Source organism: Odontesthes bonariensis, chromosome 11, assembly GCF_027942865.1.
Source record: "Odontesthes bonariensis isolate fOdoBon6 chromosome 11, fOdoBon6.hap1, whole genome shotgun sequence".
Taxonomy (NCBI): domain Eukaryota; kingdom Metazoa; phylum Chordata; class Actinopteri; order Atheriniformes; family Atherinopsidae; genus Odontesthes; species Odontesthes bonariensis.
Genome location: NC_134516.1, coordinates 2,660,346 through 2,681,235, shown reverse-complemented (window position 1 = coordinate 2,681,235; position 20,890 = coordinate 2,660,346). Strand labels below are relative to the sequence as shown.

The 20,890-nt window shown below is 58.1% G+C and overlaps 1 protein-coding gene across 2 annotated transcripts in view; it reads right to left on the bottom strand.

The window, feature by feature from the left end:
• Positions 1–20,890, bottom strand: part of LOC142391297 (uncharacterized) — a 36,742-nt gene that overhangs the window by 4,235 nt on the left and 11,617 nt on the right. For both annotated transcript variants that reach the window (XM_075477068.1, XM_075477069.1), the window contains exon 3: positions 2,647–2,726. In XM_075477068.1, coding sequence (XP_075333183.1) covers positions 2,647–2,726 — 80 coding nt within the window. The remainder of the gene's footprint in view (positions 1–2,646; positions 2,727–20,890) is intronic.

Below are 20,890 nucleotides of genomic sequence, written 5' to 3'. Positions count from 1 at the left end.
TCCTCTTCCTGAAACAGAAGAAGAAGAACTGAGCAGGAAACAGGGGGAGGGTCTCCTCTTCCTGAAACAGAAGAAGAAGAACTGAGCAGGAAACAGGGGGAGGGTCTCCTCTTCCTGAAACAGAAGAAGAAGAACTGAGCAGGAAACAAGGGGAGGGTCTCCTCTTCCTGAAACAGAAGAAGAAGAACTGAGCAGGAAACAAGGGGAGGGTCTCCTCTTCCTGAAACAGAAGAAGAAGAACTGAGCAGGAAACAGGGGGAGGGTCTCCTCTTCCTGAAACAGAAGAAGAAGAACTGAGCAGGAAACAGGGGGAGGGTCTCCTCTTCCTGAAACAGAAGAAGAAGAACTGAGCAGGAAACAGGGGGAGGGTCTCCTCTTCCTGAAACAGAAGAAGAACTGAGCAGGAAACAGGGGGAGGGTCTCCTCTTCCTGAAACAGAAGAAGAAGAACTGAGCAGGAAACAGGGGGAGGGTCTCTTCCTGAAACAGAAGAAGAACTGAGCAGGAAACAGGGGGAGGGTCTCCTCTTCCTGAAACAGAAGAAGAAGAAGAAGAACTGAGCAGGAAACAGGGGGAGGGTCTCCTCTTCCTGAAACAGAAGAAGAACTGAGCAGGAAACAGGGGGAGGGTCTCCTCTTCCTGTAACAGAAGAAGAAGAACTGAGCAGGAAACAGGGGGAGGGTCTCCTCTTCCTGAAACAGAAGAAGAAGAACTGAGCAGGAAACAGGGGGAGGGTCTCCTCTTCCTGAAACAGAAGAAGAAGAACTGAGCAGGAAACAGGGGGAGGGTCTCCTCTTCCTGAAACAGAAGAAGAAGAACTGAGCAGGAAACAGGGGGAGGGTCTCCTCTTCCTGAAACAGAAGAAGAAGAACTGAGCAGGAAACAGGGGGAGGGTCTCCTCTTCCTGTAACAGAAGAAGAACTGAGCAGGAAACAGGGGGAGGGTCTCCTCTTCCTGAAACAGAAGAAGAACTGAGCAGGAAACAGGGGGAGGGTCTCCTCTTCCTGAAACAGAAGAAGAAGAACTGAGCAGGAAACAGGGGGAGGGTCTCCTCTTCCTGAAACAGAAGAAGAAGAACTGAGCAGGAAACAGGGGGAGGGTCTCCTCTTCCTGAAACAGAAGAAGAAGAACTGAGCAGGAAACAGGGGGAGGGTCTCCTCTTCCTGAAACAGAAGAAGAAGAACTGAGCAGGAAACAGGGGGAGGGTCTCCTCTTCCTGAAACAGAAGAAGAAGAACTGAGCAGGAAACAGGGGGAGGGTCTCCTCTTCCTGAAACAGAAGAAGAAGAACTGAGCAGGAAACAGGGGGAGGGTCTCCTCTTCCTGAAACAGAAGAAGAAGAACTGAGCAGGAAACAGGGGGAGGGTCTCCTCTTCCTGAAACAGAAGAAGAAGAACTGAGCAGGAAACAGGGGGAGGGTCTCCTCTTCCTGAAACAGAAGAAGAAGAACTGAGCAGGAAACAGGGGGAGGGTCTCCTCTTCCTGAAACAGAAGAAGAACTGAGCTGGAAACAGGGGGAGGGTCTCCTCTTCCTGAAACAGAAGAAGAACTGAGCAGGAAACAGGGGGAGGGTCTCCTCTTCCTGAAACAGAAGAAGAAGAACTGAGCAGGAAACAGGGGGAGGGTCTCCTCTTCCTGTAACAGAAGAAGAACTCAGCAGGAAACAGGGGGAGGGTCTCCTCTTCCTGAAACAGAAGAAGAAGAACTGAGCAGGAAACAGGGGGAGGGTCTCCTCTTCCTGAAACAGAAGAAGAAGAACTGAGCAGGAAACAGGGGGAGGGTCTCCTCTTCCTGAAACAGAAGAAGAAGAACTGAGCAGGAAACAGGGGGAGGGTCTCCTCTTCCTGAAACAGAAGAAGAAGAACTGAGCAGGAAACAGGGGGAGGGTCTCCTCTTCCTGAAACAGAAGAAGAAGAACTGAGCAGGAAACAGGGGGAGGGTCTCCTCTTCCTGAAACAGAAGAAGAAGAACTGAGCAGGAAACAGGGGGAGGGTCTCCTCTTCCTGAAACAGAAGAAGAACTGAGCTGGAAACAGGGGGAGGGTCTCCTCTTCCTGAAACAGAAGAAGAAGAACTGAGCAGGAAACAGGGGGAGGGTCTCCTCTTCCTGAAACAGAAGAAGAAGAACTGAGCAGGAAACAGGGGGAGGGTCTCCTCTTCCTGAAACAGAAGAAGAAGAACTGAGCAGGAAACAGGGGGAGGGTCTCCTCTTCCTGTAACAGAAGAAGAACTGAGCAGGAAACAGGGGGAGGGTCTCCTCTTCCTGAAACAGAAGAAGAAGAACTGAGCAGGAAACAGGGGGAGGGTCTCCTCTTCCTGTAACAGAAGAAGAACTGAGCAGGAAACAGGGGGAGGGTCTCCTCTTCCTGAAACAGAAGAAGAAGAAGAACTGGCTCAGGTGCCACTTTGAACTATCTCAGCCCGTCTGAGACGCTGCTGATCGGACTGATGATGAGCCGGAGCTGGTGAGGGTGGGAGGGGAAATGAGAAGGTGACTCCTCCCGTTTCCAGCCGTCCACTTCAGAAAGCTGCTGTCTCAGCTGGTCTTTACTGGGACCCCCCTGGGACCCCTCTGGGACCCTCTGGGACCCCTCTGGGTGTATCTTTAGTTTCCCTTCTCTCAGTGCGGTATGAACAGCTGCTGCTTACCTGTGGGCTGCCCATCAGCTCCTGGTCCTCCTGGTTCTCCTGGTTCTCCTGGTTCCTCATGAGATACGAACACATCCAACCTGCCAGCAGATCATCAGGTGAGTCACATGCATTGAAAAGCACTTAACGAGCCAAAAATGCCAAAAACTGCCTGTTTTGGAGCCTCATAACTCAGCCATACGACATCACAGAGACCTCATTCAAAAGCCCCCTTCACACTGAGGAATAACCCGCGTTTAATCCGTGAATTTAGCGTGTCCGCTGTTGCGTTCACACTGCCGACCCGGGCTGCCGCGTCAACTCGACTCGCCTTTCGACCCGCGTCGGACCCTAGTCTTTCTGCCGAGTTTGATGTGAACACAATCGACGCGGGTCGGACGTGGGCGTGGCGTGAGGAGTTTAAAAGACAGAATGGACAGCTGATTCAGAACAACAGCGACAGGTGAGGACAAGTTTTACTCTGTTTTAGCCTACATCAAGTTGGAGACATTTTTAAAGATGGCCAACTGGGAGACAAGGAGGTCCGCGAGCTCCTCAGCCTCCGAGCAGAGGACGTTATTTACCGCCACATTTCGGGGACTATAGTGCTCTTCTATTCTCCGCATATGTTCTTCGGCGGCATCCCACGTTGTCACCATCCACACCCCGTAAAATAACATCTCCATGAACTGCATACAATTGCAAAAACGAGTCCTCAAGGTGTATTTAACCCTACCTCCGACACATGGCTTGTGCCTACGTCATTGTACACGCCCAGCATTTTATGTGTTTCGTGTGACGCTCTGCCACTAGGCCACGCCCCCTGAACTCAGCTTCAGGCGACACGGGTCACCGACACGCCAAGCGTTCACATTGCTCGACGCGGGTCGAAGGTGCAATTTGGACCCGCTAAGGTAGCGGGTCTCAGTGTGAAAGGGGCTGCAGTTTATATGTGACAGAAGACTCTCAGCTTTAACTGAACTAAAGGCTTTGTTGATGGGGCGGGCAGCAGATTGGCACCCATCAACATTTCTTCAGAAATGTTCTGGTTGGTTCTCTGATTGTGCCAGCTTTAATACGTCCTGTTGAGTTATTTTAAAGGAGAAGTCCTCGTTGTGTTTCTGTGCTGTGATGCTGCTTCTGAAGCTCTGAGCTCAGATCCACAACCTTTTATTTTATCTCCTCTTTTAATATCCGATCTGTCCCAGATTCACGTGTTTACACCAACAGTTATCAGGCTGGCTTTTTCCAGTGGTGTCCCGATATTAAAGACTTTCATTGAATATTAATGACTGTCTTTGGAAGCTTATCAATGATTGATAATGACTAAACCAGCTCCTGTTGGATCCCGTCTGATGGAGACGTGAAAGATCAACTTTCAGCCGCTTAGCGACATGCTGTGCGGTTTGCTCAGATCTAACACCGGCTGCAGAACCAGCTGCAGAACCAGCTGCAGAACCAGCTGCTGAACCAGCTGCTGAAGCAGCTGCTGAACCAGCTGCAGAACCAGCTGCTGCAGAACCAGCTGATGAACCAGCTGCAGAACCAGCTGCTGAACCAGCTGCTGAACCTGCTGCAGAACCAGCTGCTGAACCAGCTGCTGCAGAACCAGCTGCTGCTGAACCAGCTGCTGCTGAACCAGCTGCTGCTGAACCAGATGCTGCTGAACCAGATGCTGCTGAACCAGCTGCTGAACCAGATGCTGCTGAACCAGCTGCTGAACCAGCTGCTGAACCAGCTGCTGAACCAGATGCTGCTGAACCAGCTGCAGAACCGGCTGCAGAACCAGCTGCTGAACCAGCTGCTGCTGAACCAGCTGCTGCTGAACCAGCTGCTGCAGAACCAGCTGCTGCAGAACCAGCTGCTGCAGAACCAGCTGCTGCAGAACCAGCTGCTGCAGAACCAGCTGCTGCAGAACCAGCTGCTGCTGAACCAGCTGCTGCAGAACCAGCTGCTGCAGAACCAGCTGCTGCAGAACCAGCTGATGAACCAGCTGCAGAACCAGCTGATGAACCAGCTGCAGAACCAGCTGATGAACCAGCTGCAGAACCAGCTGCTGAAGCAGCTGCTGAACCAGCTGCAGAACCAGCTGCTGCAGAACCAGCTGATGAACCAGCTGCAGAACCAGCTGCTGAACCAGCTGCTGAACCTGCTGCAGAACCAGCTGCTGAACCAGCTGCTGCAGAACCAGCTGCTGCTGAACCAGCTGCTGCTGAACCAGCTGCTGCTGAACCAGATGCTGCTGAACCAGATGCTGCTGAACCAGCTGCTGAACCAGCTGCTGAACCAGCTGCTGAACCAGATGCTGCTGAACCAGCTGCAGAACCGGCTGCAGAACCAGCTGCTGCAGAACCAGCTGCTGAACCAGCTGCTGCTGAACCAGCTGCTGCAGAACCAGCTGCTGCAGAACCAGCTGCTGCTGCACCAGCTGCTGCAGAACCAGCTGCTGCAGAACCAGCTGCTGCTGAACCAGCTGCTGCAGAACCAGCTGCTGCAGAACCAGCTGCTGCAGAACCAGCTGCTGCAGAACCAGCTGCTGCTGCACCAGCTGCTGCAGAACCAGCTGCTGCAGAACCAGCTGCTGCAGAACCAGCTGCTGCAGAACCAGCTGCTGCAGAACCAGCTGCTGCTGAACCAGCTGCTGCAGAACCAGCTGCTGCAGAACCAGCTGCTGCTGCACCAGCTGCTGCTGCACCAGCTGCTGCAGAACCAGCTGCAGAACCAGCTGCAGAACCAGCTGCTGCAGAACCAGCTGCTGCAGAACCAGCTGCTGCAGAACCAGCTGCTGCAGAACCAGCTGCTGCAGAACCAGCTGCTGCAGAACCAGCTGCTGCTGCACCAGCTGCTGCAGAACCAGCTGCTGCAGAACCAGCTGCTGCTGCACCAGCTGCTGCAGAACCAGCTGCTGCAGAACCAGCTGCTGCAGAACCAGCTGCTGCAGAACCAGCTGCTGCTGCACCAGCTGCTGCAGAACCAGCTGCTGCAGAACCAGCTGCTGCAGAACCAGCTGCTGCAGAACCAGCTGCTGCAGAACCAGCTGCTGCTGCAGAACCAGCTGCTGCTGCAGCACCAGCTGCTGCAGAACCAGCTGCTGCAGAACCAGCTGCTGCAGAACCAGCTGCTCCAGAACCAGCTGCAGCAGAACCAGCTGCTGCAGAACCAGCTGCAGCAGAACCAGCTGCTGCAGAACCAGCTGCAGCAGAACCAGCTGCTGCTGAACCAGCTGCTGCAGAACCAGCTGAAGCAGAACCAGCTGCTGCAGAACCAGCTGAAGCAGAACCAGCTGCTGCAGAACCAGCTGCTGCAGAACCAGCTGCTCCAGAACCAGCTGCAGCAGAACCAGCTGCTGCAGAACCAGCTGCAGCAGAACCAGCTGCTGCAGAACCAGCTGCAGCAGAACCAGCTGCTGCTGAACCAGCTGCTGCAGAACCAGCTGAAGCAGAACCAGCTGCTGCTGAACCAGCTGCTGCAGAACCAGCTGCTGCAGAACCAGCTGCTCCAGAACCAGCTGCAGCAGAACCAGCTGCTGCAGAACCAGCTGCAGCAGAACCAGCTGCTGCAGAACCAGCTGCAGCAGAACCAGCTGCTGCTGAACCAGCTGCTGCAGAACCAGCTGAAGCAGAACCAGCTGCTGCAGAACCAGCTGAAGCAGAACCAGCTGCTCCAGAACCAGCTGCAGCAGAACCAGCTGCTGCAGAACCAGCTGCTGCAGAACCAGCTGCTGCTGAACCAGCTGCTGCAGAACCAGCTGCAGAACCAGCTGCAGAACCAGCTGCAGAACCAGCTGCAGAACCAGCTGCAGAACCTGCTGCAGAACCAGCTGCTGCAGAACCAGCTGCAGAACCAGCTGCAGAACCTGCTGCAGAACCAGCTGCTGCAGAACCAGCTGCTGCTGAACCAGCTGCTGAACCAGCTGCTGCAGAACCAGCTGCTGCAGAACCAGCTGCTGAACCAGCTGCTGCAGAACCAGCTGCTGCAGAACCAGCTGCTGCAGAACCAGCTGCTGCAGAACCAGCTGCTGCTGCACCAGCTGCTGCTGCACCAGCTGCTGCAGCACCAGCTGCTGCTGCACCAGCTGCTGCTGCACCAGCTGCAGAACCAGCTGCAGAACCAGCTGCAGCAGAACCAGCTGCAGCAGAACCAGCTGCAGCAGAACCAGCTGCTGCAGAACCAGCTGCTGCAGAACCAGCTGCAGAACCTGCTGCTGCAGAACCAGCTGCAGCAGAACCAGCTGCAGCAGAACCAGCTGCAGCAGAACCAGCTGCTGCAGAACCAGCTGCAGAACCAGCTGCTGCAGAACCAGCTGCAGAACCAGCTGCAGAACTAGCTGCTGCAGAACCTGCTGCTGCAGAACCAGCTGCTGCAGAACCTGCTGCTGCAGAACCAGCTGCTGCAGAACCTGCTGCTGCAGAACCTGCTGCTGCAGAACCTGCTGCTGCAGAACCAGCTGCTGCAGAACCTGCTGCTGCTGAACCAGCTGCTGAACCAGCTGCTGCAGAACCAGCTGCTGCAGAACCAGCTGCTGAACCAGCTGCTGCAGAACCAGCTGCTGCTGAACCAGCTGCTGAACCAGCTGCTGCAGAACCAGCTGCTGCTGAACCAGCTGCTGCTGAACCAGCTGCTGCTGAACCAGCTGCTGAACCAGCTGCTGCTGAACCAGCTGCTGCAGAACCAGCTGCTGCTGAACCAGCTGCTGAACCAGCTGCTGAACCAGCTGCTGAACCAGCTGCTGAACCAGCTGCAGAACCAGCTGCTGAACCTGCTGCTGAACCAGCTGCTGCAGAACCAGCTGCTGCAGAACCAGCTGCAGCAGAACCAGCTGCTGCAGAACCAGCTGCAGCAGAACCAGCTGCTGCAGAACCAGCTGCAGCAGAACCAGCTGCTGCAGAACCAGCTGCTGCTGAACCAGCTGCTGCAGAACCAGCTGCTGCTGCACCAGCTGCTGCTGAACCAGCTGCTGCAGCAGAACCAGCTGCAGCAGCTGGTTCTGCTGCAGCTGGTTCTGCTGCAGAACCAGCTGCAGCAGAACCAGCTGCAGCAGAACCAGCTGCTGCAGAACCAGCTGCAGCAGAACCAGCTGCAGCAGAACCAGCTGCAGCAGAACCAGCTGCAGCTGCACCAGCTGCTGAACCAGCTGCAGAACCAGCTGCAGAACCAGCTGCAGCAGAACCAGCTGCAGAACCAGCTGCTGCACCAGCTGCTGCAGAACCAGCTGCTGCTGAACCAGCTGCTGCAGAACCAGCTGCTGCAGGACCAGCTGCTGCTGAACCAGCTGCTGCAGAACCAGCTGCTGCTGAACCAGCTGCTGCAGAACCAGCTGCAGCAGAACCAGCTGCTGCAGAACCAGCTGCTGCAGAACCAGCTGCAGCAGAACCAGCTGCAGCAGAACCAGCTACAGCAGAACCAGCTGCAGCAGAACCAGCTGCAGCAGAACCAGCTGCTGCAGAACCAGCTGCTGCAGAACCAGCTGCTGCAGAACCAGCTGCTGCTGAACCAGCTGCAGCAGAACCAGCTGCAGCAGAACCAGCTGCAGCAGAACCAGCTGCAGCAGAACCAGCTGCTGCAGAACCAGCTGCTGCAGAACCAGCTGCTGCTGAACCAGCTGCAGCAGAACCAGCTGCAGCAGAACCAGCTGCTGCAGAACCTGCTGCTGCAGAACCAGCTGCTGCTGAACCAGCTGCTGCTGAACCAGCTGCTGCTGAACCAGCTGCAGCAGAACCAGCTGCTGCAGAACCTGCTGCTGCAGAACCAGCTGCTGCTGAACCAGCTGCTGCAGAACCAGCTGCTGCAGAACCAGCTGCTGCAGAACCAGCTGGAGAACCAGCTGCTGCAGAACCAGCTGCAGCAGAACCAGCTGCTGCAGAACCAGCTGCTGCAGAACCAGCTGCTGCAGAACCAGCTGCAGCAGAACCAGCTGCAGCAGAACCAGCTGCTGCTGAACCAGCTGCAGCAGAACCAGCTGCAGCAGAACCAGCTGCAGCAGAACCAGCTGCTGAACCAGCTGCTGCAGAACCAGCTGCAGAACCAGCTGCTGCAGAACCAGCTGCAGAACCTGCTGCAGAACCAGCTGCAGCAGAACCAGCTGCTGAACCAGCTGCTGCAGAACCAGCTGCAGAACCAGCTGCTGCAGAACCAGCTGCAGAACCTGCTGCAGAACCAGCTGCTGCAGAACCAGCTGCTGCAGAACCAGCTGCTGCTGAACCAGCTGCTGCTGAACCAGCTGCTGCAGAACCAGCTGCTGCAGAACCAGCTGCTGCAGAACCAGCTGCTGCAGAACCAGCTGCTGCAGAACCTGCTGCAGAACCAGCTGCTGCAGAACCAGCTGCTGCAGAACCAGCTGCTGCTGAACCAGCTGCTGCTGAACCAGCTGCTGCAGAACCAGCTGCTGCTGAACCAGCTGCTGCTGAACCAGCTGCTGCAGAACCAGCTGCTGCAGAACCAGCTGCTGCTGAACCAGCTGCTGCTGAACCAGCTGCTGCTGAACCAGCTGCTGCTGAACCAGCTGCTGAACCAGCTGCTGAACCAGCTGCTGCAGAACCAGCTGCTGCAGAACCAGCTGCTGCAGAACCAGCTGCTGCAGAACCAGCTGCTGCTGAACCAGCTGCTGCAGAACCAGCTGCTGCAGAACCAGCTGCTGCTGAACCAGCTGCTGCAGAACCAGCTGCTGCTGAACCAGCTGCTGCTGAACCAGCTGCTGCTGAACCAGCTGCTGCTGAACCAGCTGCAGAACCAGCTGCTGCAGAACCAGCTGCTGCAGAACCAGCTGCTGCAGAACCAGCTGCTGCAGAACCAGCTGCTGCAGAACCAGCTGCTGCTGGACCAGCTGCTGCTGAACCAGCTGCTGCTGAACCAGCTGCTGCAGAACCAGCTGCTGCAGAACCAGCTGCAGAACCAGCTGCTGCTGAACCAGCTGCAGAACCAGCTGCTGCTGAACCAGCTGCTGCTGAACCAGCTGCTGCTGCACCAGCTGCTGCAGAACCAGCTGCTGCTGCACCAGCTGCTGCAGAACCAGCTGCTGCAGAACCAGCTGCAGCAGAACCAGCTGCTGAACCAGCTGCAGAACCAGCTGCAGCAGAACCAGCTGCAGAACCAGCTGCTGCTGAACCAGCTGCTGCAGAACCAGCTGCTGCTGCACCAGCTGCTGCAGAACCAGCTGCTGCAGAACCAGCTGCTGCAGAACCAGCTGCTGCAGAACCAGCTGCTGCAGAACCAGCTGCTGCAGAACCAGCTGCTGCAGAACCAGCTGCAGAACCAGGTGCAGCAGAACCAGCTGCAGAACCAGCTGCTGCTGAACCAGCTGCAGCAGAACCAGCTGCAGCAGAACCAGCTGCTGAACCAGCTGCTGCAGAACCAGCTGCAGAACCAGCTGCAGAACCAGCTGCAGAACCAGCTGCTGCAGAACCAGCTGCAGAACCAGCTGCAGAACCTGCTGCAGAACCAGCTGCTGAACCAGCTGCTGCAGAACCAGCTGCTGCAGAACCAGCTGCTGCAGAACCAGCTGCTGCAGAACCAGCTGCTGCTGAACCTGCTGCAGAACCAGCTGCTGCAGAACCAGCTGCAGAACCAGCTGCAGAACCAGCTGCTGCTGAACCAGCTGCTGCTGAACCTGCTGCAGAACCAGCTGCTGCAGAACCAGCTGCAGAACCAGCTGCAGAACCAGCTGCTGCTGAACCAGCTGCTGCAGAACCAGCTGCTGCTGAACCAGCTGCTGCTGAACCAGCTGCTGCAGAACCAGCTGCTGCAGAACCAGCTGCTGCTGAACCAGCTGCTGCTGAACCTGCTGCAGAACCAGCTGCTGCAGAACCAGCTGCAGAACCAGCTGCAGAACCAGCTGCTGCTGAACCAGCTGCTGCTGAACCAGCTGCTGCTGAACCAGCTGCTGCAGAACCAGCTGCTGCTGAACCAGCTGCTGCAGAACCAGCTGCTGCAGAACCAGCTGCTGCTGAACCAGCTGCTGCTGAACCTGCTGCAGAACCAGCTGCTGCAGAACCAGCTGCAGAACCAGCTGCAGAACCAGCTGCTGCTGAACCAGCTGCTGCAGAACCAGCTGCAGAACCAGCTGCAGAACCAGCTGCTGCAGAACCAGCTGCTGCTGAACCAGCTGCTGCTGAACCAGCTGCTGCTGAACCAGCTGCTGCTGAACCAGCTGCTGCAGAACCAGCTGCTGCAGAACCAGCTGCTGCAGAACCAGCTGCTGCTGAACCAGCTGCTGCTGAACCAGCTGCTGCAGAACCAGCTGCAGAACCAGCTGCAGAACCAGCTGCTGCTGAACCAGCTGCTGCAGAACCAGCTGCTGCAGAACCAGCTGCTGCTGAACCAGCTGCTGCTGAACCAGCTGCTGCAGAACCAGCTGCTGCAGAACCAGCTGCTGCTGAACCAGCTGCTGCTGCACCAGCTGCTGCTGCACCAGCTGCAGAACCAGCTGCTGCAGAACCAGCTGCTGCAGAACCAGCTGCTGCAGAACCAGCTGCTGCAGAACCAGCTGCTGCTGAACCAGCTGCTGCTGAACCAGCTGCTGCTGAACCTGCTGCAGAACCAGCTGCTGCAGAACCAGCTGCTGCAGAACCAGCTGCTGCAGAACCAGCTGCTGCAGAACCAGCTGCTGCTGAACCAGCTGCTGCTGAACCAGCTGCAGCAGAACCTGCTGCTGCTGAACCAGCTGCTGCAGAACCAGCTGCTGCAGAACCAGCTGCTGCAGAACCAGCTGCTGCAGAACCAGCTGCAGCAGAACCAGCTGCAGAACCAGCTGCAGAACCAGCTGCAGAACCAGCTGCTGCAGAACCAGCTGCTGCAGAACCAGCTGCTGCTGAACCAGCTGCTGCTGAACCAGCTGCTGCTGAACCAGCTGCTGCTGAACCAGCTGCAGAACCAGCTGCTGCAGAACCAGCTGCTGCAGAACCAGCTGCTGCAGAACCAGCTGCTGCAGAACCAGCTGCTGCTGAACCAGCTGCTGCTGAACCAGCTGCTGCAGAACCAGCTGCTGCAGAACCAGCTGCTGCAGAACCAGCTGCAGAACCAGCTGCTGCTGAACCAGCTGCTGCAGAACCAGCTGCTGCTGAACCAGCTGCAGAACCAGCTGCAGAACCAGCTGCTGCAGAACCAGCTGCTGAACCAGCTGCTGCAGAACCAGCTGCTGCAGAACCAGCTGCAGAACCAGCTGCTGCTGAACCAGCTGCTGCAGAACCAGCTGCTGCTGAACCAGCTGCTGCAGAACCAGCTGCTGCAGAACCAGCTGCTGCTGAACCTGCTGCTGCTGAACCAGCTGCTGCAGAACCAGCTGCTGCAGAACCAGCTGCTGAACCAGCTGCAGAACCAGCTGCTGCAGAACCAGCTGCTGCTGAACCAGCTGCAGAACCAGCTGCTGCAGAACCAGCTGCAGAACCAGCTGCTGCTGAACCAGCTGCTGCTGAACCAGCTGCTGCAGAACCAGCTGCAGCACCAGCTGCAGAACCAGCTGCTGCAGAACCAGCTGCTGCAGAACCAGCTGCTGCAGAACCAGCTGCTGCAGAACCAGCTGCTGCTGAACCAGCTGCTGCTGAACCAGCTGCTGCAGAACCAGCTGCTGCTGAACCAGCTGCTGCTGAACCAGCTGCTGCTGAACCAGCTGCTGCTGAACCAGCTGCTGCAGAACCAGCTGCTGAACCAGCTGCAGAACCAGCTGCAGAACCAGCTGCTGCAGAACCAGCTGCTGCAGAACCAGCTGCAGCAGAACCAGCTGCTGCAGAACCAGCTGCAGAACCAGCTGCAGAACCAGCTGCAGAACCAGCTGCAGAACCAGCTGCAGAACCAGCTGCTGCAGAACCAGCTGCAGAACCAGCTGCAGAACCAGCTGCAGAACCAGCTGCAGAACCAGCTGCTGCTGAACCAGCTGCAGAACCAGCTGCTGCTGAACCAGCTGCTGCTGAACCAGCTGCTGCTGAACCAGCTGCTGCTGAACCAGCTGCTGCTGAACCAGCTGCTGCTGAACCAGCTGCTGCAGAACCAGCTGCTGCAGAACCAGCTGCTGCTGAACCAGCTGCTGCAGAACCAGCTGCTGCTGAACCAGCTGCTGCAGAACCAGCTGCTGCTGAACCAGCTGCTGCAGAACCAGCTGCTGCTGAACCAGCTGCTGCTGAACCAGCTGCTGCTGAACCAGCTGCTGCTGAACCAGCTGCAGAACCAGCTGCAGAACCAGCTGCTGCAGAACCAGCTGCTGCAGAACCAGCTGCTGCAGAACCAGCTGCTGCTGAACCAGCTGCTGCTGAACCAGCTGCTGCACCAGCTGCAGAACCAGCTGCTGCTGAACCAGCTGCTGCTGAACCAGCTGCTGCAGGACCAGCTGCTGCTGAACCAGCTGCTGCTGAACCAGCTGCAGCAGAACCAGCTGCTGCTGAACCAGCTGCTGCAGAACCAGCTGCTGCTGAACCAGCTGCTGCTGAACCAGCTGCAGAAGAACCAGCTGCAGCAGAACCAGCTGCTGCAGAACCAGCTGCTGCAGAACCAGCTGCTGCTGAACCAGCTGCTGCTGAACCAGCTGCTGCTGAACCAGCTGCTGCACCAGCTGCAGAACCAGCTGCTGCTGAACCAGCTGCTGCAGAACCAGCTGCTGCTGAACCAGCTGCTGCTGAACCAGCTGCAGAAGAACCAGCTGCAGCAGAACCAGCTGCTGCAGAACCAGCTGCAGCAGAACCAGCTGCTGCTGAACCAGCTGCTGCTGAACCAGCTGCTGCAGAACCAGCTGCTGCAGAACCAGCTGCAGAACCAGCTGCAGAACCAGCTGCAGAACCAGCTGCTGCTGAACCAGCTGCAGAACCAGCTGCTGCAGAACCAGCTGCTGCAGAACCAGCTGCTGCAGAACCAGCTGCTGCAGAACCAGCTGCTGCAGAACCAGCTGCTGCAGAACCAGCTGCTGCAGAACCAGCTGCTGCAGAACCAGCTGCAGAACCAGCTGCAGAACCAGCTGCTGCTGAACCAGCTGCAGAACCAGCTGCTGCAGAACCAGCTGCTGCAGAACCAGCTGCTGCAGAACCAGCTGCTGCAGAACCAGCTGCTGCAGAACCAGCTGCTGCTGAACCAGCTGCTGCTGAACCAGCTGCTGCTGAACCAGCTGCTGCAGAACCAGCTGCAGCAGAACCAGCTGCTGCTGAACCAGCTGCTGCTGAACCAGCTGCAGAACCAGCTGCTGCAGAACCAGCTGCTGCAGAACCAGCTGCTGCAGAACCAGCTGCTGCTGAACCAGCTGCTGCTGAACCAGCTGCAGAACCAGCTGCAGAACCAGCTGCTGCAGAACCAGCTGCTGCAGAACCAGCTGCTGCAGAACCAGCTGCTGCAGAACCAGCTGCTGCTGAACCAGCTGCTGCTGAACCAGCTGCTGCAGAACCAGCTGCTGCTGAACCAGCTGCTGCTGAACCAGCTGCTGCAGAACCAGCTGCTGCAGAACCAGCTGCTGCTGCACCAGCTGCTGCAGAACCAGCTGCTGCAGAACCAGCTGCTGCAGAACCAGCTGCAGAACCAGCTGCTGCAGAACCAGCTGCTGCAGAACCAGCTGCTGCAGAACCAGCTGCTGCTGAACCAGCTGCTGCTGAACCAGCTGCTGCTGAACCAGCTGCAGCAGAACCTGCTGCAGAACCAGCTGCTGCAGAACCAGCTGCTGCAGAACCAGCTGCTGCTGAACCAGCTGCTGCTGAACCAGCTGCTGCAGAACCAGCTGCAGCTGAACCAGCTGCAGCAGAACCAGCTGCAGCAGAACCAGCTGCTGCACCAGCTGCTGAACCAGCTGCAGAACCAGCTGCAGCAGAACCAGCTGCAGAACCAGCTGCAGAACCAGCTGCTGCTGAACCAGCTGCTGCAGGACCAGCTGCTGCAGGACCAGCTGCTGCTGAACCAGCTGCTGCTGAACCAGCTGCTGCTGAACCAGCTGCAGAACCAGCTGCTGCTGAACCAGCTGCTGCAGAACCAGCTGCTGCTGAACCAGCTGCTGCTGAACCAGCTGCAGCAGAACCAGCTGCAGCAGAACCAGCTGCAGCAGAACCAGCTGCTGCAGAACCAGCTGCTGCAGAACCAGCTGCAGAACCAGCTGCAGAACCAGCTGCAGAACCAGCTGCAGAACCAGCTGCAGAACCAGCTGCAGAACCAGCTGCTGCAGAACCAGCTGCTGCTGAACCAGCTGCTGCTGAACCAGCTGCTGCTGAACCAGCTGCTGCTGAACCAGCTGCAGAACCAGCTGCTGCAGAACCAGCTGCTGCAGAACCAGCTGCTGAACCAGCTGCAGAACCAGCTGCTGCTGAACCAGCTGCTGCAGAACCAGCTGCTGCTGAACCAGCTGCTGCAGAACCAGCTGCTGCAGAACCAGCTGCTGCTGAACCTGCTGCTGCTGAACCAGCTGCTGCTGAACCAGCTGCAGAACCAGCTGCTGCAGAACCAGCTGCTGCTGAACCAGCTGCAGAACCAGCTGCTGCAGAACCAGCTGCTGCTGAACCAGCTGCTGCTGAACCAGCTGCTGCTGAACCAGCTGCTGCTGAACCAGCTGCTGCAGAACCAGCTGCTGCTGAACCAGCTGCTGCACCAGCTGCTGAACCAGCTGCTGCAGAACCAGCTGCTGCAGAACCAGCTGCTGCTGAACCTGCTGCTGCTGAACCAGCTGCTGCTGAACCAGCTGCAGAACCAGCTGCTGCAGAACCAGCTGCTGCTGAACCAGCTGCTGAACCAGCTGCAGAACCAGCTGCTGCAGAACCAGCTGCTGAACCAGCTGCTGCTGAACCAGCTGCTGCTGAACCAGCTGCTGCTGAACCAGCTGCTGCTGAACCAGCTGCTGCTGCACCAGCTGCAGAACCAGCTGCTGCAGAACCAGCTGCTGCAGAACCAGCTGCTGCTGAACCAGCTGCTGCTGAACCAGCTGCTGCAGGACCAGCTGCTGCTGAACCAGCTGCTGCTGAACCAGCTGCAGAACCAGCTGCTGCTGAACCAGCTGCTGCAGAACCAGCTGCTGCTGAACCAGCTGCTGCTGAACCAGCTGCAGCAGAACCAGCTGCAGCAGAACCAGCTGCTGCAGAACCAGCTGCAGCAGAACCAGCTGCTGCTGAACCAGCTGCTGCTGAACCAGCTGCTGCAGAACCAGCTGCTGCAGAACCAGCTGCAGAACCAGCTGCAGAACCAGCTGCTGCAGAACCAGCTGCAGAACCAGCTGCTGCAGAACCAGCTGCTGCAGAACCAGCTGCAGAACCAGCTGCAGAACCAGCTGCTGCTGAACCAGCTGCAGAACCAGCTGCTGCAGAACCAGCTGCTGCAGAACCAGCTGCTGCTGAACCAGCTGCTGCTGAACCAGCTGCTGCTGAACCAGCTGCTGCTGAACCAGCTGCTGCTGAACCAGCTGCTGCAGAACCAGCTGCTGCAGAACCAGCTGCTGCTGAACCAGCTGCTGCTGAACCAGCTGCTGCTGAACCAGCTGCTGCAGAACCAGCTGCTGCTGAACCAGCTGCTGCAGAACCAGCTGCTGCAGAACCAGCTGCTGCAGAACCAGCTGCTGCAGAACCAGCTGCTGCTGAACCAGCTGCAGAACCAGCTGCTGCAGAACCAGCTGCTGCAGAACCAGCTGCTGCAGAACCAGCTGCTGCTGAACCAGCTGCAGAACCAGCTGCAGAACCAGCTGCTGCAGAACCAGCTGCTGCAGAACCAGCTGCTGCAGAACCAGCTGCTGCAGAACCAGCTGCTGCTGAACCAGCTGCTGCTGAACCTGCTGCAGAACCAGCTGCTGCAGAACCAGCTGCTGCTGAACCAGCTGCTGCAGAACCAGCTGCTGCTGAACCAGCTGCTGCTGAACCAGCTGCTGCAGAACCAGCTGCTGCAGAACCAGCTGCTGCTGCACCAGCTGCTGCTGCACCAGCTGCTGCTGCACCAGCTGCAGAACCAGCTGCAGAACCAGCTGCTGCAGAACCAGCTGCTGCAGAACCAGCTGCTGCAGAACCAGCTGCTGCAGAACCAGCTGCTGCAGAACCAGCTGCTGCTGAACCAGCTGCTGCTGAACCAGCTGCAGAACCAGCTGCAGCAGAACCTGCTGCAGAACCAGCTGCAGAACCAGCTGCTGCAGAACCAGCTGCTGCAGAACCAGCTGCTGCAGAACCAGCTGCTGCAGAACCAGCTGCTGCAGAACCAGCTGCTGCTGAACCAGCTGCTGCTGAACCAGCTGCAGAACCAGCTGCTGCTGAACCAGCTGCAGAACCAGCTGCTGCAGAACCAGCTGCTGCAGAACCAGCTGCTGCTGAACCAGCTGCTGCTGAACCAGCTGCAGAACCAGCTGCAGAACCAGCTGCTGCAGAACCAGCTGCTGCAGAACCAGCTGCTGCAGAACCAGCTGCTGCAGAACCAGCTGCTGCAGAACCAGCTGCTGCTGAACCAGCTGCTGCTGAACCTGCTGCAGAACCAGCTGCTGCAGAACCAGCTGCTGCAGAACCAGCTGCTGCTGAACCAGCTGCTGCAGAACCAGCTGCTGCTGAACCAGCTGCTGCTGAACCAGCTGCTGCAGAACCAGCTGCTGCAGCACCAGCTGCTGCTGCACCAGCTGCTGCTGCACCAGCTGCTGCTGCACCAGCTGCAGAACCAGCTGCAGAACCAGCTGCTGCAGAACCAGCTGCTGCAGAACCAGCTGCTGCAGAACCAGCTGCTGCAGAACCAGCTGCTGCAGAACCAGCTGCTGCAGAACCAGCTGCTGCAGAACCAGCTGCTGCAGAACCAGCTGCTGCTGAACCAGCTGCTGCTGAACCAGCTGCTGCTGAACCAGCTGCTGCTGAACCAGCTGCTGCTGAACCAGCTGCAGAACCAGCTGCAGCAGAACCTGCTGCAGAACCAGCTGCTGCAGAACCAGCTGCTGCAGAACCAGCTGCTGCTGAACCAGCTGCTGCTGAACCAGCTGCTGCAGAACCAGCTGCTGCAGAACCAGCTGCAGCTGAACCAGCTGCAGCAGAACCAGCTGCAGCAGAACCAGCTGCTGCACCAGCTGCTGAACCAGCTGCAGAACCAGCTGCAGCAGAACCAGCTGCAGAACCAGCTGCAGAACCAGCTGCTGCAGAACCAGCTGCTGCTGAACCAGCTGCTGCTGAACCAGCTGCTGCAGGACCAGCTGCTGCTGAACCAGCTGCTGCTGAACCAGCTGCAGAACCAGCTGCTGCTGAACCAGCTGCAGCAGAACCAGCTGCAGCAGAACCAGCTGCAGCAGAACCAGCTGCTGCAGAACCAGCTGCTGCAGAACCAGCTGCAGAACCAGCTGCAGAACCAGCTGCTGCAGAACCAGCTGCAGAACCAGCTGCAGAACCAGCTGCAGAACCAGCTGCAGAACCAGCTGCTGCTGAACCAGCTGCTGCTGAACCAGCTGCTGCTGAACCAGCTGCTGCAGAACCAGCTGCTGAACCAGCTGCTGCAGAACCAGCTGCTGCAGAACCAGCTGCTGAACCAGCTGCAGAACCAGCTGCTGCTGAACCAGCTGCTGCAGAACCAGCTGCTGCTGAACCAGCTGCTGCAGAACCAGCTGCTGCAGAACCAGCTGCTGCAGAACCAGCTGCTGCAGAACCAGCTGCTGCTGAACCTGCTGCTGCTGAACCAGCTGCTGCAGAACCAGCTGCTGCAGAACCAGCTGCTGAACCAGCTGCAGAACCAGCTGCTGCAGAACCAGCTGCTGCTGAACCAGCTGCTGAACCAGCTGCAGAACCAGCTGCTGCAGAACCAGCTGCTGAACCAGCTGCTGCTGAACCAGCTGCTGCTGAACCAGCTGCTGCAGAACCAGCTGCTGCAGAACCAGCTGCAGCACCAGCTGCAGCACCAGCTGCTGCAGAACCAGCTGCTGCAGAACCAGCTGCTGCTGAACCAGCTGCTGCAGAATCAGCTGCTGCAGAACCAGCTGCTGCTGAACCAGCTGCTGCTGAACCAGCTGCAGAACCAGCTGCTGCTGAACCAGCTGCTGCAGAACCAGCTGCTGCTGAACCAGCTGCTGCTGAACCAGCTGCAGAACCAGCTGCTGCTGAACCAGCTGCTGCTGAACCAGCTGCTGCTGAACCAGCTGCAGAACCAGCTGCTGCTGAACCAGCTGCTGCAGAACCAGCTGCTGCTGAACCAGCTGCTGCTGAACCAGCTGCAGAACCAGCTGCTGCTGAACCAGCTGCTGCTGAACCAGCTGCTGCTGAACCAGCTGCAGAACCAGCTGCTGCTGAACCAGCTGCTGCAGAACCAGCTGCTGCTGAACCAGCTGCTGCTGAACCAGCTGCAGAACCAGCTGCTGCTGAACCAGCTGCTGCTGAACCAGCTGCTGCTGAACCAGCTGCAGAACCAGCTGCAGAACCAGCTGCAGAACCAGCTGCAGAACCAGCTGCTGCAGAACCAGCTGCTGCAGAACCAGCTGCTGCTGAACCAGCTGCAGCAGAACCAGCTGCAGCAGAACCAGCTGCAGCAGAACCAGCTGCAGCAGAACCAGCTGCTGCAGAACCAGCTGCAGCACCAGCTGCAGCACCAGCTGCTGCAGAACCAGCTGCTGCAGAATCAGCTGCTGCAGAACCAGCTGCTGCTGAACCAGCTGCTGCAGAACCAGCTGCTGAACCAGCTGCTGCTGAACCAGCTGCTGCTGAACCAGCTGCTGCTGAACCAGCTGCTGCTGAACCAGCTGCAGAACCAGCTGCTGCTGAACCAGCTGCTGCAGAACCAGCTGCTGCTGAACCAGCTGCTGCTGAACCAGCTGCAGAACCAGCTGCTGCTGAACCAGCTGCTGCTGAACCAGCTGCTGCTGAACCAGCTGCAGAACCAGCTGCTGCTGAACCAGCTGCTGCAGAACCAGCTGCTGCTGAACCAGCTGCTGCTGAACCAGCTGCTGCTGAACCAGCTGCTGCTGAACCAGCTGCAGAACCAGCTGCTGCAGAACCAGCTGCTGCTGAACCAGCTGCTGCTGAACCAGCTGCAGAACCAGCTGCTGCTGAACCAGCTGCAGAACCAGCTGCAGAACCAGCTGCAGAACCAGCTGCTGCAGAACCAGCTGCTGCAGAACCAGCTGCTGCAGAACCAGCTGCAGCAGAACCAGCTGCAGCAGAACCAGCTGCAGCAGAACCAGCTGCTGCAGAACCAGCTGCTGCAGAACCAGCTGCTGCAGAACCAGCTGCTGCTGAACCAGCTGCAGCAGAACCAGCTGCAGCAGAACCAGCTGCTGCAGAACCAGCTGCAGAACCAGCTGCAGAACCAGCTGCTGCTGAACCAGCTGCAGCAGAACCAGCTGCAGCAGAACCAGCTGCTGAACCAGCTGCAGAACCAGCTGCAGAACCAGCTGCTGCAGAACCAGCTGCAGAACCAGCTGCAGAACCAGCTGCAGAACCAGCTGCAGAACCAGCTGCTGCAGAACCAGCTGCAGAACCTGCTGCAGAACCAGCTGCTGCTGAACCAGCTGCTGCAGAACCAGCTGCTGCTGAACCAGCTGCTGCTGAACCAGCTGCTGCTGAACCAGCTGCTGCAGAACCAGCTGCTGCAGAACCAGCTGCAGAACCAGCTGCTGCAGAACCAGCTGCTGCAGAACCAGCTGCTGCAGAACCAGCTGCTGCTGAACCAGCTGCTGCTGAACCAGCTGCTGCAGAACCAGCTGCTGCTGAACCAGCTGCTGCTGAACCAGCTGCTGCTGAACCAGCTGCTGCAGAACCAGCTGCTGCTGCACCAGCTGCTGCTGAACCAGCTGCTGCAGAACCAGCTGCTGCTGAACCAGCTGCTGCTGAACCAGCTGCTGCAGAACCAGCTGCTGCTGAACCAGCTGCTGCTGAACCAGCTGCTGCTGAACCAGCTGCTGCACCAGCTGCAGAACCAGCTGCAGAACCAGCTGCTGCTGAACCAGCTGCTGCTGAACCAGCTGCTGCAGGACCAGCTGCTGCTGAACCAGCTGCTGCTGAACCAGCTGCAGAACCAGCTGCTGCTGAACCAGCTGCTGCAGAACCAGCTGCTGCTGAACCAGCTGCTGCTGAACCAGCTGCAGCAGAACCAGCTGCAGCAGAACCAGCTGCTGCAGAACCAGCTGCAGCAGAACCAGCTGCTGCTGAACCAGCTGCTGCAGAACCAGCTGCTGCAGAACCAGCTGCAGAACCAGCTGCAGAACCAGCTGCAGAACCAGCTGCAGAACCAGCTGCTGCAGAACCAGCTGCTGCAGAACCAGCTGCAGAACCAGCTGCTGCAGAACCAGCTGCTGCAGAACCAGCTGCTGCTGAACCAGCTGCTGCAGAACCAGCTGCTGCAGAACCAGCTGCTGCTGAACCAGCTGCTGCTGAACCAGCTG